The 19,960-nt window shown below is 38.4% G+C and overlaps 1 protein-coding gene across 1 annotated transcript in view; it reads right to left on the reverse strand.

The window, feature by feature from the left end:
• Rs1 (Dead-box helicase Rs1) overlaps nt 1-19,960 on the reverse strand; it is a 474,615-nt gene that overhangs the window by 89,472 nt on the left and 365,183 nt on the right. The window contains exon 4 of the mRNA XM_068377426.1: nt 5,697-5,766. Coding sequence (XP_068233527.1) covers nt 5,697-5,766 — 70 coding nt within the window. The remainder of the gene's footprint in view (nt 1-5,696; nt 5,767-19,960) is intronic.

Genomic DNA, 19,960 nt, shown 5'->3' on the forward strand with positions numbered 1-19,960 from the left:
TGTGTATATCTGATATACTGCCAGGTGGCATACCAGGAGAGAGGCTGCGCCTCCTTGTTTGGAAATACTAAAGGTCATTACTGTGTTGTTCTTCATCAGCATCATGGAGTGACCTTATAAAGCCTCTGGAAAGTGGGGTAACACTAGTTGTGCTGCTTCTACTTCTAGATAATTGATGTGAAAAAGCTTGTCTTCTTTAATTGTGTTACTATTAATATTATTATTATTATTATTATTATTATTACTTGCTAACCTACAACCCTAGTTGGAAAAGTAGGATGCTATAAGCCCAGCAGCTCCAACAGGGAAAATAGCTCAGTGAGGAAAGGAAACAAAGAAAAATAAAATATTTTAAGAAGCGCAACAAGATTAAAATAAATATTTCCTATTTAAACTATAAAAACTTAAACAAACCAAGAGGAAGAGAAATAAGTTAGAATAGTGTGCCCAAGTGTAACCACTAGCAAGAGAACTCTAACCCAAAAGACAGTGGAAGACCATGGTACAGAGGCTATAGTACTACCCAAGATTAGAGAACAATGCTTTGATTTTGGAGTGTCCTTCTCCTAGAAGAGCTGCTTACCATAGCTAAAGTCTCTCTTCAACCCTTACAAAGAGAAAAGCTGCCACTGAACAATTATAGTGAAGTAAGAAGAATTGTTTGGTAATCTCAGTGAGAAGGATCCAATGTAGTACTCTCTGGTCAATCAAAAGACCCCATAACTCTCTAGTGGTAGTATCTCACAGGTGGCTAGTACCCTGGCAAACCTACTACTTATAGCACGAGATTTCCTCTTGTCTTGGGTGTCCGTCCCGCTCTTGGTGAGAAGCATCCGAGAAACCCAGGAATTGCGGAGGACTAATCTGAAGGGGATTTTCACTATTATTACTATTATCATTATTAAATGCTAAGCTACAACCCTAGTCGGAAAAGCAGGATGCTATAAGCTCAAGGGCCCCAACAGGAAAAGTAGCCCAGTGAGGAAAAGAAAAAAGGATAAATAAAATACTTTAAGAACTGTAACAACAATAAAATAAATATTTCCAATATAAACAATAAAAACTTCAACAAAACAAGAGGAAGAGAAACCAGATAGAACAGTGTGCCTGAGTGTACCCTCAAGCAAGAGGCTCTCTTTCAGCTACCAAAGGAGGTATGTCAACATCTCCTGGGACACACAGCAGGGTAGCAGGAGGGTCTTAAGAACCTACTGCACCGAGCAAAGATGCATTCTCCTGAAGAGGACGAGTTCCCCAAAGAGAAGAGGTGATCTAGAAATTTCTGCCAAGAATGCGCTGGAAGAGACTCCTCTTCCAGAAGCTTTTTGCTATGCTCCTGAATAACAGGATCCTGTGGACAGACGTGAACATTCTGGCCTGGACTGGGTTTATGTCCATGCCTAGGTACCTGAGGGATTGTTGGGGGACGAGACTGGAGTTCTAGCTGAAGAGGATCTCAACTTCTTGTGAAGATTTGGAAGTAGGTCCTAAAGTCTCAACAGAAGAGCCCGAGAACTTGATCGGAAGTCAGTTATCCAGGTGCCTCAGAAGCCTGATGCCCATGTTGTAATAAGGGGGCCAAAACTGAGTTGGCATTTTTCGTCTAGAAGGGGAAAACTTTAGACACATCCTTGAGGTAGGATGAACATGGGCCTTTAAGCAGGTGTCATACAGGTATATAGTAAGAAGTTAAACGTTCTTCCTGATAGCTTGGAGAACGGTGGTAGGAGCATTTATTTCAAATTTGTTTGCAACACAAAACAAATCAAAAGGGAGAGGTCTAAGATAGATCTCCGACCTCCAGATAGCTTTTCTACTAAGAATAGATTGCTGAGACCTGGTGAATTGTGTAAGGCTTCTTTCATCGCTCCTCTGTCCAACATTTGGATACCTCATTTAATAAGATGAGGTCTTTAACTGAGCTTTTCAAATAAAAAGATTGGATTGTCTGAGTCCTGGTTAAGGGAGCTGGCCAGCTGATGACGTTTTTTTAATGACAGGATTTTGACATTCATACCACTTGATAAGGGGACTTAAGACACCTCCCAACTGCATAGGATTTTTGCCTCTGATCTTCGGTTTTGGGACGCCAAGGCGATTTATCCTTGAAAGTAGTGTTTTTCAAATTCTACCTCCTCCCTTGATAATTATTACTAAGAACTGATATAGACCTTCCATAATGTGGAGTTTTTTCTAAAAGTAATATTTTTGCCAGATATGAATTTTTTCATTACGGTAAAAAAATAAACCCGAAAAATCAGGGAAAAAATTAGGAAAAAAAAATATGAAACAAAAATTGGAAAAAAGGGCTTCATTTTATTGTTTTATAATGCATTTCTAAGTTATGTACTAAATTTCAATGCTATATAATTAAAACTAAGGGAGACAATTGAATTTGAAGGTCAAATTGGTATAGTTTTGAGATACGGGCATTCAAAAAAATACAAAGACAATATTAATAAATCATGGTTATTATGAATTTTATGTTCTTTTTTGGTATTAATAAAAGAAAAAGGTATTTATCATAACCTAATCATAAATGAAGATCCTTTTGCTCAATATCTTGCTTGTTTTTGTCTCTCTCTCTCTCTCTCTCTCTCTCTCTCTCTCTCTCTCTCTCTCTCTCTCTCTCTCTCTTTTACCAATAACAACTTCTTCTGAACTTGAACTCTTAATAGAGCGAATTTTCTTCTTCCTTATGTTAGCAAGATGTTGAAATTGTCTTTTCCTCTTTAAAATGATAAAATTCTTGCCGAAAATGAGAAAACCAAACGTAAAAATGAGTGAATGTCTGAGGGCGTTCAAAGTTTTTTGTTCTATTTTTACAAAGACAATATTAACAAATCCTGATTATTATGAATTTTATGTTCCTTTTTAGATATTGATAAACAAAAATAAAGTTATTAAGCATAATTTACTCATAAACGAAGATCCTTCTGCTCAATACCTTACTTCTTTTGCTCGTGTCAGGCAAAGCCATCGCTTCTCCATCTCTTTTTCTCTCTGCACTACCGATAATAACCTCTTCTGAAATCTTAATAGAGCAAATTTTCTTCTTTCTTATTTTAGCAAGATGTTGAATTTGTCTTTTCCTCTTTTAAATAAAATTCTTGCTGAAAACAAAAAAACATATGTAAAAATGAGTGAATGTCAGAAGTCAAACCCAGGCATGTACTCTCTACGAGATTTATGGTAGGACTGCGAAGGGTGTAATTCACTGAGTGATACATCGTCTGTGACTTGTGGAAGTTATACAGATGCCATTGGTCACAATTTCTTTTACAATAAAATGTCATAACTATCAAAATTTACGATAACAGAAGAAATACCGCATTTTCTTGTAAGGAACAATGCTTATAGTTTATTGAATTACTTTTACTAATTACCTTGTAACCATGAAAGTAAGAGGAATTTTGACAAAATATTTTGTATACGCATTCTCCATTGCCATACAAACCTCAGTGATTTTTTTCAGGATTTGTGTTTTTCTTTCTTTTATTTATTGGCATTCCAGCCTGCCCCCTTAAAGGTGATGGAGTCTATGAAAAAAGAACTCGATATTTTGACCGAGGGACTACTATCTAGGGATTATTCCCGAAGTACTGCCACCTGCGTCAGTAGCTTTATAGGCGTCCCCCTACTGGTGGGAAGCTGGGGAACACGCCCTTCCTAGCAGGAGCCGCTGTAACTACCACGCCTGCGTCCAGAGGGTTATCCTCTCTGTTGAACATGGGCCATGTGGATTGCCTCTCAGACTATTGTGGATCTGCTGGTGGCAGCCTTTGTCTCTGCTGAGGAACTTGTTCACAAGGTGAATTACACTATTGTTGTAGAGACCGGCATCATTGGTGCCGCTATACTCCTCATCACAGAAGCATGTTCCAACCTCTTGATATTTTCTATGGCCGTAGCCACATCTGAATGATGGAACAGAGATGGAGAACTAACCAAATCTGAGTTTCTCAGGCATAACGCATCCTGGCTACGACTGCGTTGCATCTTCTCAGAATACAGTTCCCCAAGGGGAAATATTTTGATGTAATAAGAAATTCTAGGGTCTTGGACTCTGATCGTGACTATTCTTTAAACTGATTAAGGGAATGTTCCTCTTCAAGGTTTTCTGTGACTGCACAGTGGGACATCGCTTCAGACCAGTGGTCGACTGGCTTGTATCTGGTACATTGCTGCTACCTCTATGTTTGTCATTTCAGAACCTGAAAAGACGGAGGGGCGGTTGGTTAATCTATCAACTGGCATGGACAGTACAAGGTTAGCAACGTCAACGTCAATAGGGAGTGGACTCTGAAAAGCGCCAAAGTATACATAGAATCTTCTCTGGCGAGAAGGGACCAAGGGTGGTAACTTTGAAGACCGGCTGGCCTCAAGGGAATTCTCAGCTGCGGAGACTTGCTTGTCAAACAATCTAGTGTATCCTTAGGTAGTTTAAAGACCGCCACATCAAGCCTGTGCTTAGGAATTTGTGATTGCGAGAGGCTGAGAAGGATAAGACAACAGAATAGAATAGCTTGGCGTTGTCAAGTTTTGGGGTGTGGTTACAGCCGAAGCGGTCCGATCAGTCTCGTAAAAAGGGATGATGAGTCCTGGAAACTATGTAGAAGAGATTGATGCCTAAGATCCCTGGGTGTACAATGCAAGCCTGATTCATGGGAATGAGCTGGAGACTGGTAATAAGGGCCTTCCAACAAGGCTGCTTCAGAACTAGGGGGAACAGTAGTCTCAACTCTAAGGTTTCTGAAACAGGAACGTGGAGAGGCCTTCAATGCTTGAATTGGGAATACACCCAAGAGCGTTAAGATCTCCTCTGAATAATCATTCATATACAGTTCTCCACTAAGAACACTCATGGGAGGTGAAGGAGGTCTATCCATTATAAGATAATCAAGTGCTGAGAGTACTGAGCTGGGATCTGTCTTCGCATACGTAGCGGCTGCAGCCAAAAGGGATCCGCCACAAGCACCGGCTCAAACTCATGCTGTACATAATCAACACTAACAAAATTAGGATGGTCATCATCCTTCATGACTGAAGCTCCAAGTTCCTGACACGAAGTACCAATAGGGTAACCTTCGTCACAGAAACAAACTTTCGTCTTTTGCCACCGTTGGAAGACAATGAAGTAGGAAAGTGATCTCCCTTAGTTTCTCGCGACAAAACCGATATCTCTCCCGTTGGGAGAATGTCCTCTCCCTACAGTACACACATGGTGAGTCCATTGAACATCTCTAGCCACGTCAAGAGGGGCACACAGGATGCGGATCAACATCTACCCGGCTCATGAAGGTGCCACAAGGACAATCAACACGGCTGGAGCATGATCACAAACACTCGCTAATAACTTGCAGATAATGAATAGTAACGCAAATGAAAGCGAATAATAAAAAAAAACACACAAGTCACAAGCACTAAACACTATAAGGGTATGCAAGGTAAATGCAAGGTCTAGATCGTGGAAGGAAGAAGACATACGTCCTCTTAACTAACGACCAGGAATATAGTGAGGAGCGCCATGCTGCTGTGCCCTGCGCTGTGGTTGCTGATGCGTTTAAATCCCTTTAATTTGATTGTCTGGTCATAGAAAACAAGACTAAGAGTAACCCATATCAATGACTTAAAAGTTTGTATCAGAGTAGGGATAAATTATACTTTTTAACAAAATATAAAAAAAAATTACATACCTTTTTTCACTGGAACTGGAACAAAGCTTTCCTGTACATTTTTAGTTTCCTCCAAAGAACCATTTTCAGCCTGGAAATTCATAAAAAAAAAAATTATAATACATGCAAAGCCTACATATGTGTCATATATTCAATGGGCTGTAATATAGATCTATAGCTATCTATATGTGTATCATATAAATATATATAGAATGGTGTGTATATATATATGGCACAGTATATATCATCATCATCAGATGTAACGGGTCCACTGTAGAACAAAGGCCTAAGACATGCCCTTCCACTCGCATCTGTTTATGGTCTTTCTATGTCAGTATAGACCCACAAAATTTCTCGGCTCATCAATCCACCATCTTCTCTTCCATCCCCTGCTTCTTTAGCAATCTCTAGGGACCCATTCTGTTATTCTTAATGTCCACGTATCATCTGTCATTCTCATTATATGTCCTGCCCATGTCCATTTCTTTTTCTTACATATTGCTAAAATATCTACTTTACCTTGCTCTTGTATCCATGTTGCTCTTTTTCTATCGCTTAATTTTACTCCCCTCATTACTTTTTGCATAGCTCTTTAAGTTATAACTAGCTTTTGCTCTAAGGCTTTAGTAACGCTCTAAATTTCTGATCCTTAAGTTAATACTGGTAGGAGTGTCTCAATAGATATTTTCTTTTTAGAGAGAGTGGCATTTTACTTTTCATAATCTCAGTTTGTTTACCTAAAGGTTTCCATCCAATGCTTATCCTTAGTTTAACATCAGTCTCATGAGTGAAAAAACACTTACCAATCTGTCCTAAGTATATATATTAATTAAAAATCTCTAAGAGGTTCGTCAATAAGCCTTATTTGTTGTTTCTGTATTCTCATTGAACATTATCTTAAGTTTTCCTCAAATTAATTTTCAGTCCCATACTTCTGCTTTCTCAATCATATGCAATTCCACCCACGATTCACTAAATTGAACTATGTCATCTGTAAAAGTTGGTAAAGTATTCCCCATTCATGTTAATTCCTACATTTTCCCAATCTAGATTTTTAAAAACTTTTAGGCACGCTGTGGATAATTTATAGTCCAGTCAAAATGTGGCTGAACCTCAAACAAATTGATAACAAAGGTTTTTAACTTGCATATTGGGCATGAATAACCTCTATTTCAGATAAAAAAAAAGTTCACCAAAATTAACCTTGCGGAAAGGGATCAAAAGCTGCCATCTTTAAAATCTAACTTAACAATATTAAAATTTTGAGACATAAAATTCCTGACATTTACTGACAAATATGTAACTTATTCCTGACAATTACTGACAAAAATAAACGTTTTTCCTGACACACACACACAAAAAAAAACTATTAAATTAGAAATAGAAAAATATTTTTTTTTGCATGAAAACCCACACAGGACCCACCACAAGCCAGCTTGACATTTTCTTGGCGTTTTACATTGTAATGATAGGTAGCTTTATACTTAGTAGTACACTAGCACCAAAAAATGACTAGCCCCTGCCATTGTTTTCATGCTTTTTTTTTATTTCTTATATAAATGTGAATATAATAGGTAGAAAAACAGACTAAGTAGCCTTTTTCAAGGCAAAAATTTTCACATTAATTCCTGACATTTCATAAAAAATAGGTACATATCAAGTACAATTTACAATAAAGGAATGGTCACTTGGTCGAATGCTGGGACAAGGCTCTTGCATAATCACCACAGAACAAGTTCATGAACGAACCAAAGAACATTTCTTGTCAAGAACTAGTCAAAGGTAACTTTATCATCATCAAGATTTGGCTGTGGTGAGTTGGTGCAGTGGAGGCCTTTGCAATTACCACACAAGTTTGGACAGTGAATGCCATCTTTCCTGCAACTGCAGGAAAATACAGTTACACCTAATTATAGTCAACAAATTTACAGGACCAGCTGGCAAGTCAGTCTTGATTGGTTGTAATTTAACATCTGAAGGTTTCCATCCCCACTCGTCCAGTTTTAGCTGGTTTCTACCTTTCCATTCCTGAATTTGAAAGTAAACTCAAAGGCTGTGGAATTTTGTAGCTGCTCTTGTTGGTGGCAATGATTTGGCCTCAACATACTTTGAGCTTTTTGCAACCTTTTCCTTAAAGCGCCTCAGTCGGAGATGATTGATGTTTTCCCCATCATTACCATTGTACAAGCACACTAAAGCCTTCTCCCCAGCTTCAATAACCTCTTCTGCACTGCTATCCTTGCCAAACACTTCTGCCAGTTTAAGGAAGTTTCTATTGTTCATAACCTTTCCAAGGGACGCTGCCTTCCTAATACCATGAACACTGGATGTAGAATCACAACCCAGTAGTGCATGGATGAAAAGAATGTTGGAACAGACCACATCTCCCAAGATTTTCCTCATCTCTTTGATGTTCCAGACTTTCAACCTTTTTGCACTAGCCTTTGGTTGTGGCGTGAAGTAGATTTTGTAACCATCATCTCTATTGGCATGATAACATAAAGGACCAATAGGTCAGTGTCATCTGCTATCAAAATGGTTTCTCCTGTCTGTGCCAGTTCTAGAGCAGTCTTCACAATCAATATGTCAGCGTCTCCAGATGCATGGACTACTTTACAACCTGCTTCCTCCAGACTCTTTCCCAGCAATTTGATGAACAATTGTTTGCTTTCTTGATTAGCTAGGAAAACATCCCTTTTTTAATTTGAACACCATTAAAGGGGTCAGTGACACATTAACACCAACAGACCCCCTGCTCGGCGTAAGTGAGTCGCGTCTTTAATGGATGGACCACTTTCATACCCATCAAAGACAATGCATGCTTTTCCATATCTAGTTGTGACATATCTGCGGTATTGGGCACAAATCTCATCAAATGTGTGACCTTTTTGCCATGAAAGGCGTTGAAATAGTGCTCCACCAACTAAGAGATACTTTGGATCTGAAGACTGTGGACCTGATTGTACAGAGGAAGTCAGTTCCCATATTGCGTCTGCCAAAGCCTGTTTTTTTTTTTTTTTTTTTGCCTTTCGCGGTACTCCGAAAGAGTAAAAAAGTGCAGGAGGGTAACCACAAAGCTCATACTAGAAATGTTCTTCCTGATGCTGAGTTGAGGGTACACTGGTAGATAGCACACACAGTCTCTGGAATAGCAGTTGTGGATCAGTCTCAAGGCTTCATCTTTGCTGAGCGAAACTTTTGACCCAGGTGTAATTGCCTGATCCTTTCTTTTAAAAGTGTACTCGTGGACATTTTCTCCAACCATTGAAGCTATGATTGCCTCTCCTATGGAGTTTGCTCTATCCACATTCACCTTATGTATGTATGTATGCATGTATGCTTGTATGTATGTATGCATGTATGTATGTATGTATGCATGTATATATAAATATATATATATATATATATATATATATATATATATATATATATATATATATATATATATATATATATATATATATACAGTATATATATATATATATATATATATATATATAAATAAATATATATATACATATCTATATATATAAATAAATATTATATATATATATATATATATATATATATATATATATATATATATATATATATATATATATATATATATATATACAAACATACATACATATACCATGGCACTTCCCCCAATTTTAGGGGGTAGCCGACATAAAAAAAAATGAAACAGAAAAGGGGACCTCTCCTCTCTACGTTCCTACCAGCCTGACAAGGAACTCGACCGAGTTCGGCTGGTACTACTAGGGGTGCCACAGCCCAAACTCCCCCGTTATCCACCACAGATGAAACTTCATAACACTGAATCCCCTACTGCTGCTACCTCCGCGGTCATTCAAGGCACCAGAGGAAGCAGCAGGGCCTACCGGAACTGTGTCACAATCGCTCGCCATTCATTCCTATTTCTAGCACACTCTCTTGCCTCTCTCGCATCTATCCTCCTACCACCAAGAGCTTCTTTCTATCACTCCATCCATCCACCCAAACCTTGGCCTTCCTCTTGTACTTCTCCCATCAACTCTTGCATTCAACACCTTTAGTACACTGCCATTTTCCATTCTCTCAACATGGCCAAACCACCTCAACACTAACTCATTTCTTACACCCGTTCTCACCCTCACTACTTCGTTCCTAACCCTATCTACTCGAGATATACAAGCCACACTCCTTAGACATTTCATATCAAACAAATTCAATTTCTGTCTCTCCGTCACTTTCATTCCCCACAACTCCGATCCATACATCACAGTTCGGTACAATCCCTTTCTCATACAGAACTCTCTTTACATTCACATATACATATATATATATATATACACATATATATATATATATGTGTATATATATATCATATATATAAATATATATAAATAATTTATGTGTATATATATGCGTGTACTTATATATACATATATATACATATATATATAAATAATTTATATATATGTATATAAAATATATATATATATATATATATATATGTACTTATATACATATATATATATATATATATATATATATATATATATATATATATATTTATATATATATATATATATATATATATATATTTATTTATATATACAATATATGTATATATATATATATATATATATATATATATATATATATATATATATATATATATATATATATAAATATATATATATAAACATATACATACATACATACATATATTATATATATGCATATATACATACATATATATATATATATATATATATATATATATATATATATATATATATATATATACACACACACAGTATAGAAGTATACATTACACACTAGCGGACAAAAGTCACATACCAAAACCAAGACATCAATTTTTCTCGACACATTTTCTAGGAATTTTCTCGACACCGTTGACCCCTTTCTGCAAGGTTAATTTTGGTAAACTTTTTTTTCTTTATCCGAGAGAGAGGTTATTCGTGCCCACTATGCAAGTTAAAAACCTTTGTTAGCAATTTGTTTGAGATTCAGCCAAAAAATAAGCTAGATTGACTATACTATTATGTAAGATGGGGTCTTCCTTTCTAACTCCCTTATATATCAGAATTTTCTCAATATCTTTATGTAGTTTCAGAATTGCTGTACTTTCCATATAGATATCTTCAAGTGCTCTCACGTATGATATGTATCTCGTGTATTATGAGTACATTTGTTATATAAAATTATAATCAACTAATCTCTTTTCCTCCATCTCTTTAGGCCAACATATAGTTCAATAAGTTAAAAATGCAAGATTGACAGATAAAACAACAAAAAGCTATTTTATTATGAACCACAGATTCGGATAACAACAGCTTTTTTTTTTTTTTTTTGCATTTCAAATTTCATACAATAGAAAACAATTACTGAGGTTGTTACTAATGATATTGGGTAGAATATGACTGATATATTATTATATATTGCCCTTTTTTCGATATAGACAAAAGATTAGCAAGGATATATACCAAAAATTTAAAAAACAAGTAGTAGCTGAAGCTGGCAAAACAGGCAATGCGAAATCTGTTTAGTATCAAGGATAGCTACATCCAAAAATGGAGAAAGTAACGAAATATTATTTGATGGTGTATTCAGTTTATGAAATGGTAAATCCAATTTCCTAAAATCTGCCTAAAGAATTGAAAGAAAAATTTAATAATTACCTAATCTTTGCAATCAAGCACCTCAGAAGTAAACATTGGAAAACTATCGTACATTGGCAACAGGGATGAAACATCCATTACCTTCAATATCCCAATAAACTAAAAAAAATAGGTAAAGTATGAGAAAAGGATAATCTTTACTAAAATCTACAGTATATACCCTTATATGCTAAAATAAAAATTATAGATAAAGAAATAATTGTTTCTTTTACCTCAGAAGTAAAGATTGGAAAACTATCGTGCATTGGCAACAGAGATGAAACATCCATTATCTTCAATATCCCAATAAACTCAAAAATAGGTAGGGTATGAGAAAAGGATAATTTTTACTAAAATCTACAGTATATAACCTTATATGCTAAAATAAAAATTATAGATAAAGAAAAAATTGTTTCTTTAGATGTGGAGCAAAATCCTTTGCTAGTTTCCTTTAATCATCTGATTTTAGAAACCGTAGATGGTAGTCTCAATCTTATGAAAGAATACAAAGGAAAAGATGTATATGCACAGATTTATTCTATAAGATACTAATATGCAAATATTACATGCATTATTGTTGAATGCAGTTAATCTAAAGATCAGTATGACGAGTGTAATTCTATTAATTTCCTTTCTTTAACCAAGCAATTTAATTTTTTTTTTCATTTACTGGTTGTTGTCTAAAATATCTTGCAAGTAAGCCATTGGCAATATAACTTACAAGTAAGGTATTGACAATATGACGTAACAACATTCTTACATACAATAAAAAAATTATATTCATAATAATAGTTTGTCTTGGAAAGTGTTGAGATGATATGAGAAATACGTGGGCCTTGGTAAATTTTTTTCTGAATTATTTTTGTTATTTCTAAGTGTAATCAGTGCTTCCCAATAATAAACTGTTTACGCACTTATTACAATGATAATTTTACCATCTATTAGTGTTGGAAAATATAAATAGAGGATATGGCTACCGAACAAATGTCGTAGTAACATTTGTAAGTTCTTTTAAGATGTCGTTTGTTGAAATATAGTGAATTAGATATGGCTACCGAGCATGTGTTGTAGTAAATTCTTTTTAAGATGTCATTTGTTGAAATTTAGTGAATTAAATATTTGTCATACTTGACTGACTTCCGTGCTTGTCAATAATGAACTATCTAAGCACTTATCTTATTGGTACTTTTTGCATTTATTAGTGTTGGAAAGAATACACATAGTCGTCGACTTAAGACATGTGCAACTTTACGATATTGTTTTTTTCCACAGTGATGACATCACAAGTATGTCGGAATAGTACACTACTAGGACAAAATATTTCCTTAGAAAATATATTTTCCTTTGTAAAAACATTATTTATTCATCTTGGCAAGTTAGTATTTTCATTTATTGATGATATACAGTATCCATTTTCAGTAAAAAAAAAACAAAATAAAGAAAAAAACAAGAAAAGTTTCAATATCTGTAGAGTTCATATGCGAAGGCCGAGATTAGAGGTTCATACCATATCCCTGATGCCGCCATAGACCGGTGGAAAGCGAACGAGAAATAGTTAATTTCTTCCACCGGTATGAAAACTATGATATCCTGCTAATGTAATATTCACTAGGAAGATATTTCGAATAAATACTGTATGAACTACCCGTTCAAGTGCACCCACACACACGCCGAGAGAGAAACAATGTATTCGTATAACTAATAATAATGGCTATAAATGAACTGTGTGAAAACTATGATATCTTGTAACATATTGGTGCTGATGTAATATTGATCAAGAAGATATCTAGAATAAATTAAGAAATTACATAGGCTATGTGCGCATTCTCTCGATACAATTGCAGACCTTTCAGATCAGCTGATCTTAACCCAAGGTAAACAAGAAAAGTTGGTAATTGATTGTCAAATGCTTCCAAAATCGAAAAATAGAATACAAAAATGCTTTAGTAGAGCATATGATATTTTAAGAAATAATAAAATGAAATAATGATACACACTAAGAAAATATTGATGAAATATGACTTGGATGACTGCTGAATCATGATGCAGCAAGATAAATTTATGGAAACTTCCCTTAAGTTCAGTTCTCACTCAGATCCCACTGAGAGAGGACCTACTGCTGCAGCTGCTGCTGCCTGGACTGCTGGTTGCTGCATCTTCACTTAGCTGATATTCTCAGCTGCCTTGGAGAGATCACCGCCGCCGATTTTCGCCGATTTTGCTATTTTCAGCACTACTGCAAAGGGCCTTGCCCTAAATTGGCTGGTATCAGCCCCCTTTCTATAAGAGAGCATCTTTGACAAGTTAGGCTTTACCTCTAACTAACTAACATTTCCTTTACTAATAGATCCGGTAACCGTTGTGGTCTGAAAACTCCGGTTGAAGCAGGGCCCAAGGGTCAAAACTTCCCACTCTCGCCGTCTGTGGCAAGTGGCATAGGACTGCTAGGCTTGGTGCCTATAAGCCAAGGTTTTAGGCACTAGAAAATAGAGATAGATCCTTGCTAACTGGCGTAAATAAGCCAGGATTTCAAGATAGGTGTTAGAACTTAGTTCCAATAAAAAGTTAGGAGTGTACTGTTTTTTTAATCCCTAAAACCTCCCTACCTGCAGGAGTAGACTGCTAGGACATCTTAGTGCTGGAATGCAGTAAGAAGGCTCCCCAGCTGCTATTTGTGCAGGTTGTAATTAGTTAAACAGAGTTAGTTCCAGCACTGCTCTATCAATAGGATAGTTAGGGATTCCCCTCTTTAACCATTCTATTTCAGAATCTTTGTTTCGTTTTTCTAACTATAACTTTGTCTGAGGCCTTAGGGCTTAAAGGGTTGGACAACCCCACCAGGCACACTGTCTATTTTCGACATCCTCCTTACCTTCCAACCAACCAAGGACTTATCCTGGAGACCGGTCGATGACCTGCTTGAAATTGAATTAGAAGCCATGGCTTCTGGAGAAGTAGAACAACACCCTGACCTGACCCTCTGCTTGACTGACCCCCAGAACAGGAAAAGGACCCAGATGGAAACGGATTCCGATGATCATGAAAACCAAGACTGGACGGAAGTAAACCGGTGTAAGAAGCAACCTAGGAGAAACAACCCCAACATGGACACCAGGCCTGCTGCTCAGCAAAACACCACCACTGTTGGGAACAGCCACCAGCCAGCTCGGGAAAATAAGACTTATTTTCTTATAGTCCTGGCTGGAAACTCTTCAGAGTCTTTTAAGGCTATTGCAGCCTTTGAGCAAAAGCATAGAAACATAAAAATGGTTGCCAAACCAAGTAGACAAGGCCAGTGGACCATCTCCACCAGGGATGCAAGAGCCCTGATCACCCTAAGAAGTACCTCCAACATCAGGCTGCAAGAGCTAAAAGAAGAAGAGAAAATTAAGAAAGCAGTTGTGGTAGGCTACCCAACTGACATGATGGAGAGCCATCTATTAAAACTGCCCAACATCACTGCGGCAGAAAGGATGACTAACAAGGCTGGTTATCTAACCAAGGCCATCCTTGTAACTTTCAAAGGACCTCACCCCAAAAAAGTAGACCTAGGCATCTTCGGAAGCTTCTGGGTCAAGAAGTATTACCCTGATCCCCTTAGATGTTACAAATGCCAGAAATTTGGACAACATAGGGACCAATGCCAGGCAAAGGTCACAACCTGTGCGGTATGCAGCCAAAGGCACCCTACACAAGAGTGCATTGATAAAAAGGCTGCGGGCATACCAACAACACCCAAATGCCCAAATTGCAAAACGGGACACATAGCAATGTCCTGGGGATGTCCAGAAAGGGTAGCAAGAGTTATTGCTGCCCTCCCCAAGGAAAGAAGAGAACCATCAAGAGGAAAAGCGGCCCCCAAACCTCTACCTAGGAGAAGGTTCTACACTCAGGAAGAGCTAAGGAAAAGCTCTAGAGCCAGATCCACATCCAGCTCCAAAACCTGCAACTCAGGCACACAAACCCTTGCCTAGAACAATTTTCATTAAGACCACGGTCTTAAGAGAAAAACTAATGGATCCAGTCACACAGGCCGTGACTGGAAAAATCAATGCTAAAGCTATAGCAGCTAGCATTGAGCAAGTCCTGATGGACTTCATCTCCATACCCGAGTCCTCCCAACCCCCCACTCATGCTATCCAGGAGATCACCTCTCATACCTCAACCTCCACACCTACCATTCCATCACCTCAATCACCTGTACCTTCCACATCCGCTACACCAGATCCCACACCAATCATCCCATTCATCCCATCCACCATCACTTCATCCACTCTCACCCCATCCACCTCATCCTCTGAGGTCAAGGCAATTGCCTTTGCCCCCAGGGACCCAAGACAGTACTCTTCAACTTACACACAGGAGTAAGAGTTCTTAACTGGAACTCAGCTGATGTAAGACCAAAAGTGTCCTCCCTGATTGCAGTATGCAAAACTGAGGATATAGATGTAATCCTGCTACAAGAAACACTTCTAACAGCAGGAAAGAAATTCAGAATAGCAGGCTACAACGCCTACACTACACCACAGATAGGCACAGACAAAGGCTTAGCTACACTAGTCAGGAAAATAAACAGGGAGGACACAGGAGAGCTACAGCTGACACAACTCTTTGCTCATGCAGAAAGAACACCAACAATTATGTGGGGATTTTAATGCACATCACCCTATATTATCATCCCCATCAATGACAAACCCCTCAGGGGAACACACAGCCTTCGCCCTGGAGGAATTTGAAGGAGTCGCCCTCCTAAACACAGGGCAACCTACACACTTAAGAGGAGGCAGACTGGATCTGACCTTTGCTACAACATCAATAAGACACTTAACCAAGTGGCAAGTACATTTAACCCTAATTAGTGATCACTTTGCTACAGTAACAGAATTGGACATGCAACAACTACCTCCAATTCCACCACCTCCACCAAGATGGAATCAGAACCTAGCAGACTGGGTCTGCTTTCGACTAGCCATAGAGGAATGGGCAGCAAGCTACAATCCTCCAAATGACATAGATCAGCAAGAAAAAGACCTAGTTGATGCTTTCCACAATGCAGCCAACAGAGCTATGCCCCTAAAAGCAGTAGGAGGTAACCACACATACAAGGACTCCTGGTACTACTGCCCAGAAGTCAGGAGGTTGAAAACCAGACTAAACAGTCACAAAAATATACAGAAGGTCCACAGTAGAAAACAAAGAACTACTGCTGCCAACAGTCAAAACTGAAACACAACTAAGAATCCATGAAATAAGAATTGAAAAATGGATGGAATGGTGTTCAAGCCTGTCAGGGTACACAACTCTAATAGATCTATGGATATGGCTACACAGTGTAGCCGGAAAAAAAAGAAGACTAAAATTGCCATACACCCACACCCACTAGAGGAGGCAGAAAGGATTCAACAACCTTTGTAAACAGAACACTGTCAGCTAATCTTTCCCCTGAAACCAGAATGCCACAAAAGCAACTGGCGCCAGCCAGGTGGGAAGAGATCAACACAGCCTGCCAGCAGCAGGACGACACAGACACTCCATACACAATCGAGGAACTAAGAGCAGTACACAAGACAGGAAAAGATACTGCACCAGGAGCAGACAAGATCACCTACACAATGATCAAGCACATGGGCCCAGCATGAAAAACCGCATTCCTGAGGTTATTAAACAAAACACACCTTGAGCATACAAGGCCTCAAGCCTGGAGGCAACAAGACACGCAACCAATCCCAAAGCCAAAGGATCCAGGAAATCCCAGACCAATAGCTTTAGTATCCTGTATTGAAAAAACAGGGGAAAAAATGGTCCTAAACAGGATAAAATATAAAATTGGCCCCCTACACAAGTAGCTATATGCATATCAGGAGGGAATTGGTACTTCTGAATGTACCACTGATGTTTTAACCTGTATTAATCAAAATAAGGCAACAATAGTCTTCATAGACTTTGAAAAAGCCTTCAAGCCAGCAAGCCCGGCAGCAATGCTGCAATCTGTGGCCAAAAAAGGAGTCAAAGGTCTCCTACTAGCATGGACTAAAAACTATGTGCTAGGAAGGCAAGCTAGAATCAAATTCCAAGGAGTGATTTCCACCTATCACAAATTGGAAAATGGCACACCATAAGGAGGGAATTCTTAGCTCCCTCCTATTCAACATCATGGAAAATATAGCCTTACTCCAACTTCCTGAAGGAGTAGACATATTTATCTATGTAGATGATGTATGTGTAATAGCTCGAGGATCAGTCAGGACGATCAAAATGCAAAGAGCACTCAATGCCATCAGCCACAAATGCAATGAACTTGGACTAAAAATAAACATTGGCAAAACAAAGGCTATGTCAATTAAAGCCCCAAACCCCTTGCAACCACTCACAATAGGAATGGAGCCCCTAGAATGGGTGGACAAATACACATACCTGGGAGTAATAATAGACAAACAACTCACCTTCAGGGAGGAAGTCAAATATCTCAAGGAAAGAGCAGATGCCAGACTGGCAGCCATGAGATATATGTCCAAACTCAATGATGGAGCAAATGAGCATGTCCAAAAGAAATACTATCTAACCTGTTCCAGAGTGCTAGTGGAATATGCTGCCCCAACACTTACAAGTCTAACGGATACACAAAAAGCTGCAGTAGAGATAATTCAAAACATTGCCATGAGGCTCATGTTAGGCGCTCCAATATGGACAAGACTGTGCAACCTAAGGATGGAGACTGGACTACCATCCCTTGGGGGATAGAATTACACTAAGAAATGCAAGCACGATTGCAAAAATGTTCCTCTCAAACAGAGACTCAATTACCAAAAAGAGAGTAAGACAGGAACTGTTAAAACATCCTGAAGTTCAAACCCCAAGCTCTTATGGCAAAGCCCGTAACAATAACATAAAGAGCCTGGGTCTAACCGATACACTCCTACAGCTAAACCCAGACACAGCACAGGGTATACAACACATTCCACCATTGAAAAAGCAAGTAGCAAAATTCAGCTACACCAAGCTTCCAAGAGCAAAAGAAGACTGCACAATAGAGGAACTTAGAAACACAGCACAAGCAGCAATATACTCTGCAGAGACAATAGGAGCACAGATCTACTATACAGATGGTACAGTAGACCCTGAAACCCAAACAGCGGGAGCTGCAGTTCACTCCTGCAAATTCACAGCATGCGGGAGAACATCACACAATGTCTCCACCCTGCAGACAGAGCTTGTTGCAATACAACAAGCACTAAAATACTCTATTGAAAATGAGGAAGGACCAGTAGTCATACATATTGATTCACGATCCTCAATGCAAGCCCTGCAACAGGACAAAAATAAAGAAAACAAGGCCCTGATAGCTGATATCAAATCACTCCTATATCAGCACAATGAAAGAGCTAGACTAGTAACACTAAACTGGATCCCCAGTCACATCGGGATACCAGGGAATGAAAAGGCTGATGAGCTAGCAAAGAGCACCAGACACATCCAAAATGTACAGGTGCACATACAGCCGGCACTGCAACAAATCAAAAACAAAATAAAGACAGATTAAGGACAACCTAATCAAGGAACTACACAAGTGGATAGAGAATGGCTCTCCCTCTGCCACAGGGTACAAATGGGCCTCGGAGCTAGAACCTCCACCCATAGACAGATATACCCAAAGGAAACAGGCTGTATATATACACAGGCTCAGACTGGGATACAAGGCAAACTAGGAAATCATAGACAACAATCAGAGACTGTGTGATCAGTGTGATGTCACACCACAACATGCCCTCTTGCACTATTTACTAGAATGCAGAGAAACAACACAGCTGAGAGGTGATCTACAAGTAGACACCAACACACCACAGGCTGGACAAGCTGCGGCCACACTGGCAAAGGCATTTGTCGAAAGCATAGACACTCACACAATTGCTTTCAAGACTACCTCTACCAAGGTAAAGACCTCAAAATTCACATCATACCATCTCATCCCCTCATTGTAAGGCCCTATTCACATCATCCTCTGTATTTTCTAAACTTAACCTACTACTAAAATCTTTCCGCAGGGACCCTAGGGAGTAAAGGGTTGGATAACCCCACCTGCCTCCTTTCCCCTACCATTCAAAGGCCTTACACCCCCAACTTTCAAACTACTACCATCCCTGAAATGATGGCCCTCTACTACTACCACCATCATCCTTACCCTGTCCACAACTTTCTCTACCACTAAAAACCTTTCAAATTTTCCTTTAATGTAATAACCAACCTTATATTTTTATACAGGTTACCTACAGGCCGACCAGGGGAAAGGCCCGTGCCAACAAGAAGAGTTGGCTGCAATACACTATCAATCAACCAACCTTAAGTTCGACATACGTCAACATTGACTCGGGCCCTATCTCCGTTGTAAGTCGATTGACTACCAATAAATATATGATATGGCTACCAACCTTGTGTCGTAGTAAATTGTTCTGAGACATCATTTGTTGAAATTTATCGAATTTTTCTGAGATTATCTATTTGTGTTAACTTCTAGTGTTTCATGGCTCGTCAATAATGAACTGTCTATCCCCTTATAATGATACTTTCAGTGTTTATTAGCGTCTGAATGAATAATAGATGATATGGCTACCTACCACATGT

The sequence above is a fragment of the Palaemon carinicauda genome, chromosome 7 (assembly GCF_036898095.1).
Source record: "Palaemon carinicauda isolate YSFRI2023 chromosome 7, ASM3689809v2, whole genome shotgun sequence".
Lineage (NCBI taxonomy): Eukaryota > Metazoa > Arthropoda > Malacostraca > Decapoda > Palaemonidae > Palaemon > Palaemon carinicauda.